The sequence below is a fragment of the Papilio xuthus genome, unplaced genomic scaffold (genome assembly GCF_000836235.2).
Source record: "Papilio xuthus unplaced genomic scaffold, Pxut_1.1 DF826961.1, whole genome shotgun sequence".
Taxonomy (NCBI): Eukaryota; Metazoa; Arthropoda; class Insecta; order Lepidoptera; family Papilionidae; genus Papilio; species Papilio xuthus.
Genome location: NW_013531688.1, coordinates 2,972,044 through 2,984,459, shown reverse-complemented (window position 1 = coordinate 2,984,459; position 12,416 = coordinate 2,972,044). Strand labels below are relative to the sequence as shown.

General features: G+C 35.3%; 4 protein-coding genes across 4 annotated transcripts; 2 read left to right on the top strand and 2 right to left on the bottom strand.

Annotated features, from left to right (window-relative positions):
* The first annotated feature begins 115 nt into the window (after positions 1-115).
* Positions 116-960, top strand: LOC106120121 (uncharacterized). Its single transcript, XM_013315334.1, has 2 exons — positions 116-433; positions 659-960. The coding sequence occupies exons 1-2, from the start codon at positions 220-222 to the stop codon at positions 805-807; spliced, it is 363 nt and encodes a 120-aa protein (XP_013170788.1). The 5' UTR covers positions 116-219; the 3' UTR covers positions 808-960.
* Positions 961-1,181: 221 nt separating this feature from the next.
* On the bottom strand, positions 1,182-4,022 carry sav (scaffold protein salvador). The gene is made up of 10 exons (XM_013315331.1): positions 3,839-4,022; positions 3,538-3,706; positions 3,383-3,461; positions 3,198-3,308; positions 2,829-2,961; positions 2,567-2,677; positions 2,174-2,351; positions 1,824-1,960; positions 1,529-1,661; positions 1,182-1,390 (listed from the first exon to the last, which is right to left on the bottom strand). The coding sequence occupies exons 1-10, from the start codon at positions 3,921-3,923 to the stop codon at positions 1,321-1,323; spliced, it is 1,206 nt and encodes a 401-aa protein (XP_013170785.1). The 5' UTR covers positions 3,924-4,022; the 3' UTR covers positions 1,182-1,320.
* A 232-nt stretch (positions 4,023-4,254) lies between these two features.
* Positions 4,255-6,438, top strand: Dph5 (diphthine methyl ester synthase). Its single transcript, XM_013315430.1, has 5 exons — positions 4,255-4,464; positions 4,616-4,798; positions 5,075-5,246; positions 5,348-5,479; positions 6,164-6,438. The coding sequence occupies exons 1-5, from the start codon at positions 4,330-4,332 to the stop codon at positions 6,343-6,345; spliced, it is 804 nt and encodes a 267-aa protein (XP_013170884.1). The 5' UTR covers positions 4,255-4,329; the 3' UTR covers positions 6,346-6,438.
* Positions 6,439-6,849: 411 nt separating this feature from the next.
* PDZ-GEF (PDZ domain-containing guanine nucleotide exchange factor) lies at positions 6,850-12,223 on the bottom strand. Its single transcript, XM_013315428.1, has 2 exons — positions 11,982-12,223; positions 6,850-11,034 (listed from the first exon to the last, which is right to left on the bottom strand). Exon 2 carries the CDS (start codon positions 10,994-10,996, stop codon positions 7,463-7,465), a length of 3,534 nt encoding a protein of 1,177 aa, XP_013170882.1. The 5' UTR covers positions 10,997-11,034; positions 11,982-12,223; the 3' UTR covers positions 6,850-7,462.
* Between the last annotated feature and the right edge of the window lie 193 nt (positions 12,224-12,416).

Sequence of the window (12,416 nt, the reverse complement as noted above, 5' to 3'; positions counted from 1 at the left end):
CATTGGAATGTAAAAAAATGACAAGTTTTTTTGAGAAAAAGTAAAATATTACTTATGTTTAACCTCTTTACAATGGCAACAATTTTTTTGACATTGTCAAAATTGACAAATTGATGACCAGAGACAGGTATTGTTATTTGCTCGATGTTTTGACTTCAAAAAATTCGAAATTGACAATAACTTAGGTTACCAAATTATATAATTAATATTTAAGTTAAAATGATACATAAATGGTTTCATAAATTTGTCCGACGAACCACAAAGCCGATTCCAGAAGATCAGGCACTTTTATGGAAACGTCGTCTCAGCTTAGCTTACGGATTTGTTGCGTGGAATGCATTTGGTTTGCTTCTTTTCGCCATTTATCAAGGCAAAGCGGATTGGGCACATTATTATGGTCTGAAATCAGACGAAGAGCAATCCATGCCACCAGGTATGATAGTAATATTTTAACGATAAAATTAAGTATGCCTGGAAAGCGCAGGTTTATGCACTTTAAAGAAGTTTCTTTGCGGGCATTTTTTTAAATTATAGCCTTATTTGGATTACCTATACGGACTGAAATGGTTTTAATATTTCCTACAAGTGAATTTAAAAATTGTGGACTCTTCATTATTGTTTTTTGTATTACCTGCCTAAAATTCTTGTTTTTTTTTAGCGAGAGCGTGGGCGAATACCTTGGGTATAAAGAATGCCAAAGTTTACAGAATATCTGGATTCAAGAAAGTGGACGAGTATGACATAGTGGACGGAAAAGAAGTGAGACAAAAGAAACCCATAGTAGATAGTGAGGAATTAGAAGAATAATAAACAGAATAATGTTACAAAAGCAAATGTTACACTTGCTTTGCAAGTATTGTAATTTTTAAGCATAAGAAAAAACGTTTGCTACACATCCACAATTTTTTTTAAAGAATGTGTCCAAGAGCAAAAATATAGTCAATAAATTATTACAATAATTATTAGTCATTTTTTACACAAAATAAAAAAATCAAACTGCAATAATTTTAACAAAATTGACCTCGGAGCCTAAAAATTCCTTGAATGTACCACATGCTGCATGTGTTGTTATTTACAATACAAACATTAAAAACTAATAAGGGCTTAAGGTTTTAAGGCTTAAGGTAAAGTAAAATTGACAATATAAAAATACCAATATAATTCATATAAATATTTTGGGGAATTAAAATTTCATCAATTGCTAATGATAATAAATATAGTTTTTTAAAACATTTAAGGCACTTACATCACTAAATAGAATCACATTACACATAATCACTTATGATTAGAATCACAGCTTTATAAGGCAATAAAATAAGCTCAGTAGTTAGGATGTGTGTGGTAAGTGATGGCGCGCCTTCTTCGCTCTAATTCTTGCAGTAAAGCAGATCTGGAATATATTTTTTGGTTAAATTTCTCATTTATTACATAATATATTTATCTGCCTACTAAACACACTTTTGTTTACAACTAGAAGTTTTGATCTTCGATTAGAAAAAGTTATTTTTTTAGAACATGTTATTTTTACCTATATCTCTCGTACTTCATTACAATGAGCTGCAGCTCTTGCTTGTAGAGGCGCGTCAGCATGTCCGAGTAGCAGTCCAGCTCACTTAGTCGGAACATGTTCCAACGCAACTTGTGATCTAGCTCTTGATCCGCTGATATAATAAATTGTTACTTTATTATTATTTTGTGAATTAAAATAGTAATTTATATTGTGTTATGATTATAACTGTTAATTAAATCTAAAAATCTTATAATTTGTAGTTTAAAAATGAACAGAGCCATGACCTTAAGCCTTAAGGTTAAAATAACTTTACCTTTAGAATAAACAATGAGCCAGTGAGGTATCTCTTCAAGTAAATATGGTGGCACAAGGGTAGGAACAAGTGGACTGACCAAGTAACAACCACCTACAAGGCAAGGATGTGCATATGTTGTTTGATGAGTTATTTCACTGCAACAAAAAACAATTATCGGTGAGGTAAAAACATACTATAAAGTATTAGGTTGTTGAAAACAAGAATTTACACATTCAGAACCACAATGCTGCACTCACTCATCTGCTGATATTTTTAATACTAACTAAACATAGTATATAGAATAAAATGTGTTAATACTATATCATTCAATGTAAGCTGAAATTTATAAATTAGAAATATATTCATACTTAAAATAATATACTCCATGATGTGGTGTAGAAACCCTCTGCCAGGGCTGCGGCACACTCTCCAGAGGATGAGTCCAATGGGTAGTCTGCGTGTTATGGTCCATGTAGTACCGTCGGCCGCGCAACGTGCGGTCCGCCGACCAGCCCGGGGGCAATGGCAACTCACATTCCTCTGAACCTAATACAATATTTGTAATAATAATTTGTGTAGGACATTGGCAGACCAAGGATTAAAGAGCTCAAATGCCTCTTCTTCAATCTTCAATTCTTCATTGAAAAATTATGAATTCAACATTTTGGGAATAATTATTATTCTAATTTAATTTAAAAAATGAAAGAATATTGGCTAAGAAGATAGGATAAGCAGTTAGTAACATTTATTGCAACAAGTACCTTGATTACTGGAGATAATGCTGCTGCCCGGACCTTTGTTATGATAGGGAAGTGCAGACGCATTCACATAGTTTGAATATATTGGTGATGACTGACTCACGGTTGTGTAAGCTGCAAGAAAATAAAATCATTGTTTTGTTCAATACAACATCTAGTTCAGAAAACTATTTATTAGATCATCTGTGATAAACTTTTACTTCAAAGTGACACCAAATTTCATCTAAAGATGTGATAAAAAAAAATTATATATGTTAATACTTACAGTCAGTACAAGTATGTAAATGAATAGAATGAGGTGATGGGGGATGCAGTCGTGGTGTTATACTCAGATTTGAAGAGATCCTCGGCATGCTGGACTCCCTGGAACTGTACTGCTGTTGTTTCTGTTGCTGGACCTATTACAAGTCTGTATTTTAATTTAAACCCACGGTAAGTGCATACTTACCATGGGTTTATGACACCAAAATCTCTGGTTAAAATATATCATCATTTGTGTCTCATCTTTCACAAAACAGTTAACATGTTTAAAACGGACATTTTGATCTCAGAAACCCATGGTTACTTCAACTAGACAATTTTTAGCTGGTGTGTCTTCATAGTATATCTCAAATTGTATTTATAGTTATCTTACCTGCTGTTGATTTTGATAAATAGGATCCTCAGGTTGTTGTTGCCTATAATACCTGTAACTGGGCTGACGGCTAAATGAATCATCTACTTCATTTAGAGTTGAATGTGATGCCTAAAATTGTAACAACCATAAAATGTTTGCTTAGAAAATTAAGAATAACATTTGTAATAAATTGAGCAAAATACCATGTTTAAATCCAGATGATATTGGGAATTATAATTGCTGGATGAACTAGCTGCATCACTGGTTGATAAACTTGCAAACCTACAATATTTTAGTATGATAATGTTATTATATGTATGTCACATCAAGTTCAGAACATTTACTCCGAAGTATGTACCTATGTGCTAAGTTTGGTACTGATTCACTGGGCGTATACTTTCCAGCATGACCACTCATAGTTTGAGCTTTACCGAACTTGTTTTCCATCGCTTGAGACCCTCCATCGCTTGCCGCAAATGGTTGGCTTCTAGGTCTCCTATTATTTCCCGTTGTCCAGACATTTATTACTGTAAAGTAGTAACACACCATAAAATACATTTACAGAAAACCTTTGACTTCGTTTTTTATTTAATTTGTAAAGTAAATAAGTTTTCGCTAAATCATAAACAATAAAACATGACACTTTATAAGCAACATACTTGGTAGATCGGGTGGTGTATCTTTCTTCACATATTTTCCCACAACCCCTTCGTTAATCGCTTTCTGACCTTTTCGTGATATCATTTTATTATATATTTAATAACTTATCTATAAAGATTTAACCTATTTAATATTCTTAATTATTATTTTACGGTATATAAACTATAAATGCTAAATGTCAACTTATGACGTTTTGTTTTTATGTTTCTACTTGCCAAATTAAAATTATCGTTTTTTATCTCACAAGAATTTGCAATAAATCTGTGCATAATTAATAATCTTCATTGGTCATTTGATTGAAAAATTTAAATAATTCAATTGAATTTTTAAAATGTTTGTTTTATTCAAAGAGTATATAAAATGATTTTATTGTAACATTTTTATTCGGGGATTGTCAAATGTCAAACTTTATAAACATAACACATGCATGTGTTTTTGACATAAAGTTATAAAAATATTAATTAAGTACTTGGAAATCAATTGTTTTAAAATGTTTTATTTAATAGGATTAGGTTTAGGGGACGCTAAAGATATAACTGTAAGAGGTTTAGAAATAATCAAAAAGTGTGATAAAGTTTTACTTGAAGGTTATACGTCGATTCTTACTGTTGGCAAGGAAGCCTTGGTGAGATAGCAAAATACGTTATAAATATCTTTTAGTAAAGTCTACACAGCTTACTATCTAATTGGAACAGCTTATTATCAAACCCAGCCTTTTTGAAAAGTCTAGAAAATACTATACCATAATTTTTACTTTTATATGTTATTTTATTTAGGAAGAATATTATGGAAGACCTCTGATATTAGCAGACCGAGAACTATGCGAAAGCAATATAGATGATACATTGAAAGAAGCAAAATATAAAGACATAGCACTGTTAGTTGTTGGTGATCCACTTGGAGCTACAACACACACTGATATGCTTCTCCGGGCTAAGCAATTTGGTGTTGAATCACAGGTATCAATTAAAACCATTTTTTACTTGTCTATAATAATTCTGTGTTGTGTAATGTTTGCATATGTTACCCAACTAGGAGTTGGTTGCAACTTTATTAGTGCAGAAAAATAAGCAGAGATACATCAGCTTCAACTATGTTCCTGTTAAAATGGGCCAGCTGTTTCAGAGACAATGTAACAAAAAAACTGTAAAAAATAGTTTTTTACTATAAGTAATGCCAGCTGTTTAAGTAACATGACATTTTTTAGCTTATTATCTTAAAAATGATTATTCCAGATTGTACATAATGCATCAATAATGAATGCTGTGAGCTGCTGTGGTTTGCAACTATACAGTTTTGGGGAAACAATATCTATACCAATCTGGACTGATAGCTGGAAACCAGATAGTTTCTTTGAAAAAATACTAGAAAACTACTCCAGAAATTTGCACACCTTATGTTTATTAGGTAAATCAACATAAACATTTAAGCAACAAGAATATTCAAATTAGTGATTAAACGGTACACTAAATTACTCACTTAAGCACGCTATTCAATATAATTTTTAGATATAAAAGTAAAGGAGCCTACTGAGGAATCACTTACGAAAAAAATACGACAGTACATGGACCCGAAATTTATGACTGTCAGGGATGCTGCAAAACAACTTGTGCAAATAATTGATAATAAACCAGACACAGGTAAATCCACAACACATCTTTATATGTCATTTAATATGTGTGTATGCTGTTATATTATGTATTTGTAAAATTTATTACATATAGAAGGTTGAATTTGAATGGAACCAGTCATGAATAAGTCTACAACTAAGAATATGTGTCACAGATCAAGTGTAGAATATATACATACTTCAGCTTTTAGGTATGATAGTGTAACCACCAACTCTCATTTAACATTTTCTCTCCCTTACCTAAAACCTGGCAAAGAAATAAAGTAATTATTTTACATTAAATATGTAAAATATATATATAATACATTTATATATGTAAAATTTTTGACAAAAATAAGGCTAGACTGCAAGAAAACAACAAAAAACACAATTCACGCATGTAACCCAGAGGGGAAGGCAGAGACCACGGACCTCCTTTGGCGTGACCAAATTTACCGCCGCAATCCACTTTTTGCTCTTGCGGGAGATAGAACTCGACGGATAGTATGCCGCGACACATACATTTAATTGGAATTACACTGCACTTGTCACTGCAAGAAAATTTCTAGTAAATAGAGGACGACAATTAACACGGAAATTCCATAATCCTGGGCGCTACCCAACATACCCTACCCTGACGCCGGCATTGATTAGTCACTGGAGTTTTTTTTAACAAATGTAGTTATTCATTTGTGCTGTTTTACATTGTTTTCAGGTTTAACAAGGGAAAGTTTAGCCGTAGGTTTGTCGCGAGTTGGCGCCCCAGACCAACGTATTGCTGTGATGAGCTTAGAGAAGATGTTAGAATTAGATCTTGGGCCACCATTACATAGTCTTGTTATACCAGCTTCTAAACTACATCCTTTGGAAATTGATTATCTGGAACAATTTAGATAATCATCATGGAATTCATCTACTCGCCTTTTGTTTTTGAGTTATGTGTAAAAACATATTTTATTATTAAATATTTGTAAAGCTGTAAATCCATTCATCAATAATATACATTGGTTAAAAACGAAATCGTATTTTAATTACCTTTTACTCTCACCTGACGTAGATAACCTTAAAGGTGAAGACAAATTACACTTTTGTCTTTCTGTATAAGTCATTGCCCAATTGTATTAGCAGGATAGTTTTTTAAATGGGGTGTAACCAAATTCGTATTCTGGTCATGGTTAGACTGCACATTTCATTGGATCATATAATGTTGATACTTGCATGAAATTGTGATCTAAATTGGTGTAAGCTTATTAATGAAAAAAAAATCATCTCCAAGTAGGATTACTAACTGTTAAGATGTGAGACAAACGATTCGTGAGTGTGTCAGAAGGATCCTCGGGGAAAATACGTTACGTCACAAGGAAACTATATTTTATGGATTGAAGAAGAAATGTTATTTGAATTACATAATTAATATAGTTTTATTATTTACAATTACAATAATTAAAACCATGATATAAACAGATTTCAAACTGCTACCATAAGAAATAACATCAAAACTCAGCGTTGGTCCGCAAAGCTACCAAAACATTACTATAACATACATTTATTAAAATCAAACCGAATCGTAAATATTAAAAGGTACATTAATTATTATTTGGTCTAAGTTGCGTATTATAAATAATGAAAATTAAAAAATATACAAACAACGGAATGTAGACACTAGAAATACCAACGGTGGATTAGTAATCACCTAGTATTGGTACACATCGAACATCTCTAGATTAACTGGAACATGGTGGGGTCACATTACATTACAATTATTCAATAATAATAATAATAGAGGCATGGCTTAACTCAATTTTACACTATGTAACACTACGAAAAGTTCTTACAATAAATTATACAGTCTTCATACTTTAATTGTAAAGAGTACATACATGAATCGATTTTTAATGATATAATAATATAATATCTATAAGAAAAACATTACTTAACACGTGCTTCTCTATTAGTCAAGTGAGATTACAAAACTGAACTATATAAATAGATATTAATTAGAGTATTAAAAAGTTCAAACGGCCGATACTTGTTGTTCGTCGTCCTCGTCATCCGGCGCGTCGTGATAATAGTCGTAGGGGCGCGTGACGCCCTCGTGCGAGTGCGCGCGGCTCAGGCGTTCGAGGCGCGCCACCTGTGCGGCCAACGTGTAGGGCGCCTGCGGCATGCGCGGCGGTGGTACGGGCCGCACGCAGCTCGCTGTCGTGCACGACCCGTGCCCGCTGTCGCTAGACGTAGCGGATCCTGTCTTACGAAGCGGTAGGTTCACGAGTGACGTCACGCTGCTGCTTTCCGCCGATAAGTCAACTGGCAGCGGCGTGGGCGTGTCCGAATGCGATCTCTCATGTGCCGCCCGGGCGCAGCATATACCCGGCCCCGTGCCGTCCCTGCGATGCGAACATGGCGATGGTCCGAGCGGAGGCGGTCTAGGCTGATGCGGTCTGGTTTTAGCGGGCTCTGATAGGGCAAGCAACTTCCGAACCGCCTGCGGAGACGCAGCGCCGAACTTGTTGCCCGCAAAACTTTTCTTGCTCTCGCTGGCTGACGACGCGCTGCTAGTTGTCGACAATGAAGGTGACGGATGTCGTCGGCGGGGCATGGCGGGGGCCGGCCCGGAGCCCTCACATTCTAAAGACAGCGCATGAAGGCGCTCTTCGTCTGTTTCCACGTGCATACGATTTAAGTATGCCTTTACGCGTCTTACCATTTGAGCTTCTTCAAACATTTTTTTGGGATTTGGAACATTTGAGGATTTTTTTCTTCTTTTAACTGTGACTTGACCTTGTTGCACCCCCGTGGTCAACTGATTTAGGGCGACCATAGCGTTAGAAGGCGGTTGTTTTCCTAGCTCGAGTAATGTTAAAAGATCATATGGGGAGCTACACATATTTGTAAGAGTTCTCACCTCCTTAGCGATCATTCTGAGCTTTTCGAAATTGACCATTCCCTCAACTTTAGTATCGTTGCCGAGGTGAATGAATGTGAGATCTTTTCTAACGACCGGGTAGAATGGAATTACCGGCGAACGTCCTTGTTCTGTCGTTACTAACTGTCTGTATTTCGACATATTCCTTGAGGGATCCATCAGCATTTGTAAATCAGAGAATAGCTTAATGTATTTCGTAGGCAATTTTTCCCATGTCAATCTTAATCTAGACACAGCTCCGTGTCCCAAACCGGAAATTATTGCAAACATGGAATTAAAGTTTTTGCATTCTTTACAATGACGAGCCACCTTAATGAATTGTTTTACAATTTTGGATCGTCTAACGAGATTTTGTTCATTGACGACTTCCGTAACCACCCAGAACATTTCCTTGTTAACGAGACCAGCAAATTGCGATAGCATAGGTGTCCCATATCTGCTTTTTAACTCAAACAAGTCGTCAACATACTCAGTACTTTCGATTTGTCTAAATATACAGAAATCCTGTAAAGTTAATTGAACGGCTACTTCGACTGCATTCAATTGCAAGAAATGAACCACACTTTCTCGCAGAAGTTCTGGCGCCATTTCATCAGGTACTAGAGTCTCACTTATGCCATTAGTTTTTAAATAATATCTAGAGCTAAGCCCGATTCTTTCGGCGAGGTTCTGCAATTGGTCTGGAAGACGGTGTTGTTTAATGATGCCACCCTGTGCCACTGATACCTCACATAAGGAAAAGTTAGAACTGGGATCTGTTATACCAAACTCTTGTAGTGTCAACATCACTACTTCTCTAGCTGTAGTTTCCTTGTGGACTAAGAGATATTTGCAAGTTTGATCTGCTTTATATACCTTGAGTACGTGTTCGGGATAATCCGACGATTGATATTCATCATAACATATTGATATTAAATCTGGGTTGCTGTGCGAACTATAGAAAGAGGTGCTCGAGTTGGCTTTATTTAATGATTCAGAATTGGAGAGGATACTATCGTCTGTGTGGATTCCGTCACTGATAGTATTTTTAGGCAAAATGTTCATTTTCATTAGAGCTTTTTGAAGTCTCCTTTTTGGACCGAGAGTCATAAAACCTTTTTGTGGTTCTTTTTTGACGCTCATCGGTTGTGGTTTCTTAGTTGGCGATTGAAAAACGGAATTGAGAGTTATCGGGTCATCGCTCAATAACTCAGCTGTAGACAATCGAGCTCTAGGGTCTGTTTGCCAGCGTAATGCACAACCTCTTTGTCGGGGCGAATTCTCGGGCATTAGTAGCATTTGCTTAAAAGCTAACAAGTTACTTTTAACTGTGATGCTTAAGTGTGTAGAACCCGTAATAATTTCCATGGCTTTAGCATGACTTACGTGTTGGAATGACTGACCATTTACTTCAAGAACCTGATCTCCTCTCTTTAAACCTACATCTTCAGCCTTTGAGTGTCTTTCAACTTTCAATATAAATATACCATACCCTCGTTCATAACCACCGAGTACTGTGAAATTCAAAGGCTCATCTCTTGAAGACCTCGATAGAGTTACACTTCGGGTTCGCGCTTTCGCAGAACAAGCAATATTAAGTAACCTCAATTGACTCTCCATCTTTTCGCGTTCTAACGCTGTTTCGAAGTTTTCGAGAAATTCCATCATATTTGGATCAGTTTCAAAATCTGTGAAATGATTATTTACCCAAAGTAAAACCACTCTAGTGACTTTATCACGATCGGAAGGTTCGGAGAACCAGGCAAGCAATTGTTTAGCAACCACAAGGGGACTTTCTATAAAGGTTCGATGTGTCAGAAGAAAATCTTCAACATACGTTGAATCTCGTGCGTTATCTTCAATCAACTGAAGCATCAATTGTTCAGGCGTCCCTCTAATGACTACGTGTCCTTGTTGATGTGCTGAGTCGCCAGCAACACCTCTGTATTCCGTAACTAAAACTACGACGCCATTCTCATTTTCATGCCTTCGTATATTCTCCTCACCTTGATGCAAAATACGATAGTAATCAGTTTGTGTAATACAAACAAATTGACAATCATCGCATCTCGTCGTCATAACTCCCCTGTGATATAGTTTTTCAAGTGTAGCTTCCGCCATTCCAAAGCTGTCTCCGACATTAAGATACTCTATTTCTCCATTTTGATGTTCTATACCTACATGGCCATTGATGAGCACTGACCAAGAATCATGTTCTTCTCCATCATTCATTACAACTGTTCCAGCTTTTTCTACTACTGCAAACACCATCACTGCACAAAGTGCTTTACGAACTGTGAGTGTCATATTAGTGAAGGCTTTCAAATGCTGTGTGAATTCTAACAGAATTTCAATGTCTTCATCCGTTCTGTCACTTGGGTCTTTTTCAAGACAGTCCCTTACAGCATCTCGTACTGTAAGACTATCCATACTTTCTTCCAAATCTTCTTCCTCATCTGAATCCACTATGGATTCAAGGAGACCCGATAAGTCTACCTCCATGTCCATGTCTAAAGAACTGTGTACCGAAGTCATGGTGTCACTACCACTATAGGCTGAGCTGGTGTCGCTCGCGTTGGAGCACTTTAGTGTGTGGGGATACAGCTCCGGACTGTGACGGCCGCCACGCCCACCTCTCAACATTGTGAAGCTTCTAGCCTATCCTGACCTATGCCCAGCACCTGGAACAAAAACTTAATGCTTAACATAAATAATAAGGTATTACACCAACAGCAACTGTTACACATGAAACCTAACAGATTTAAAATCCCTTTAATTATTGAGTCCAAATAAATTGGTTTAGATCAGACAGCAGACCACCAATCAGATGGGTTGATGCCATTGTGCAGGTGCAAGGCAACCTATGGATAAGAGCCACACAGGGTCATAAAGAATAGTGTGAAATCAAAGAGACCTACATCAAGCAGTATATTGGTAAAGTTTGATATGATGATGAATAGATCTAGGGATATAAGGGAAACAAATAGCTTTATAGATGTAATGTATGTAAAACAACACTTAAATCCAATCCTGAGTTTATTTTCTAATTTGTTTTATGCCTTTTGGTTGAGGAGCTAATAGAGTAAGTCCTTAGATATTTTTTAGTAGAGGACTGTTTACAAACTAAATGAGTACAATTACAAAATAAATCTTTAATTTAAAACATCATGTTCATATTGAATGAGTCTATTATTTATCATTGAACAAAGCTTCTCTATTATACATTTGAGTCATAAAATACTAGAAACTGGTTATTATTTCTATTAACGATAAAATTTCACGTAACAATTAAAACATGCTAACAATATATGACTATAAAAATAAAGGTTTACAAAATATTTTTTATACTTTTACAAAAAATAATCATCAGAATTCTCTATAGAAGAAACTAATATGTGTCGAGTTTGTTATATGTAGGGTCGTTTTAAGTAGGAGAAGTAATGAAACTAGGGGGTCCAAATTTTTGCAGTTACTTCCTACACAGTGTCGTCGCATAGTACAAATGATTTCTTAGTATCTACATACAACAGCATTATTCGAAGCAGTTGTAATATTGGTTTTTCTATATGTAATCACTAAGTGCTTACGGCATGCAAGTAAACATAAAGCAAAGAATTAACTTAGGAACCTTCACAATTTCTATTTATTTTGCATTCATGGCGGAACTGTCAGCGCTTCCATGTTGCTTTCTAATTAGTCTTCCACTCAGTACTCTTATTTAATGTATATCACAGCACAAGACACAAAACTATGTTACTAATTTTAATTTGCTAATATCAAATCACTAAAATTTATATTTTGTAGACAGTCAAAGTTCTAAGAAATTTAGAAAGCAACTTTCTCAACGTAGGTACTCGGGAGCCACAGATACAAAATTCATAACTAAAAATAACGATAATTATTAAGTCATGGAGAATCGTAACATAAAAAATCAATTATCAATCTAATTTAAAATTAGGTAACGATATCATAATTAGTAATGAAAATGATGTTACAAACGTAATATTCAATTAAACTTTCGAAGAAAATATGTTTGTTTTAGTTGAAAAAGTATTATTCTAAC

What these genes read in the sequence shown, in the direction of transcription:
- PDZ-GEF (XM_013315428.1), bottom strand. Translation starts at nt 10,996, where the DNA reads ATGTTGAGAGGTGGGCGTGGCGGCCGTCACAGTCCGGAGCTGTATCCC.
- LOC106120121 (XM_013315334.1), top strand. Translation starts at nt 220, where the DNA reads ATGATACATAAATGGTTTCATAAATTTGTCCGACGAACCACAAAGCCG. An exon ending in AGAGCAATCCATGCCACCAG is followed by an intron (nt 434 to 658) that starts GTATGATAGTAA and finishes GTTTTTTTTTAG; the next exon opens with CGAGAGCGTGGGCGAATACC.
- sav (XM_013315331.1), bottom strand. Translation starts at nt 3,923, where the DNA reads ATGATATCACGAAAAGGTCAGAAAGCGATTAACGAAGGGGTTGTGGGA. An exon ending in TTTACATACTTGTACTGACT is followed by an intron (nt 2,678 to 2,828) that starts GTAAGTATTAAC and finishes ATTTTCTTGCAG; the next exon opens with CTTACACAACCGTGAGTCAG. An exon ending in ATGAAGTACGAGAGATATAG is followed by an intron (nt 1,391 to 1,528) that starts GTAAAAATAACA and finishes AATATATTCCAG; the next exon opens with ATCTGCTTTACTGCAAGAAT.
- Dph5 (XM_013315430.1), top strand. Translation starts at nt 4,330, where the DNA reads ATGTTTTATTTAATAGGATTAGGTTTAGGGGACGCTAAAGATATAACT. An exon ending in AATTTGGTGTTGAATCACAG is followed by an intron (nt 4,799 to 5,074) that starts GTATCAATTAAA and finishes TGATTATTCCAG; the next exon opens with ATTGTACATAATGCATCAAT. An exon ending in TGATAATAAACCAGACACAG is followed by an intron (nt 5,480 to 6,163) that starts GTAAATCCACAA and finishes CATTGTTTTCAG; the next exon opens with GTTTAACAAGGGAAAGTTTA.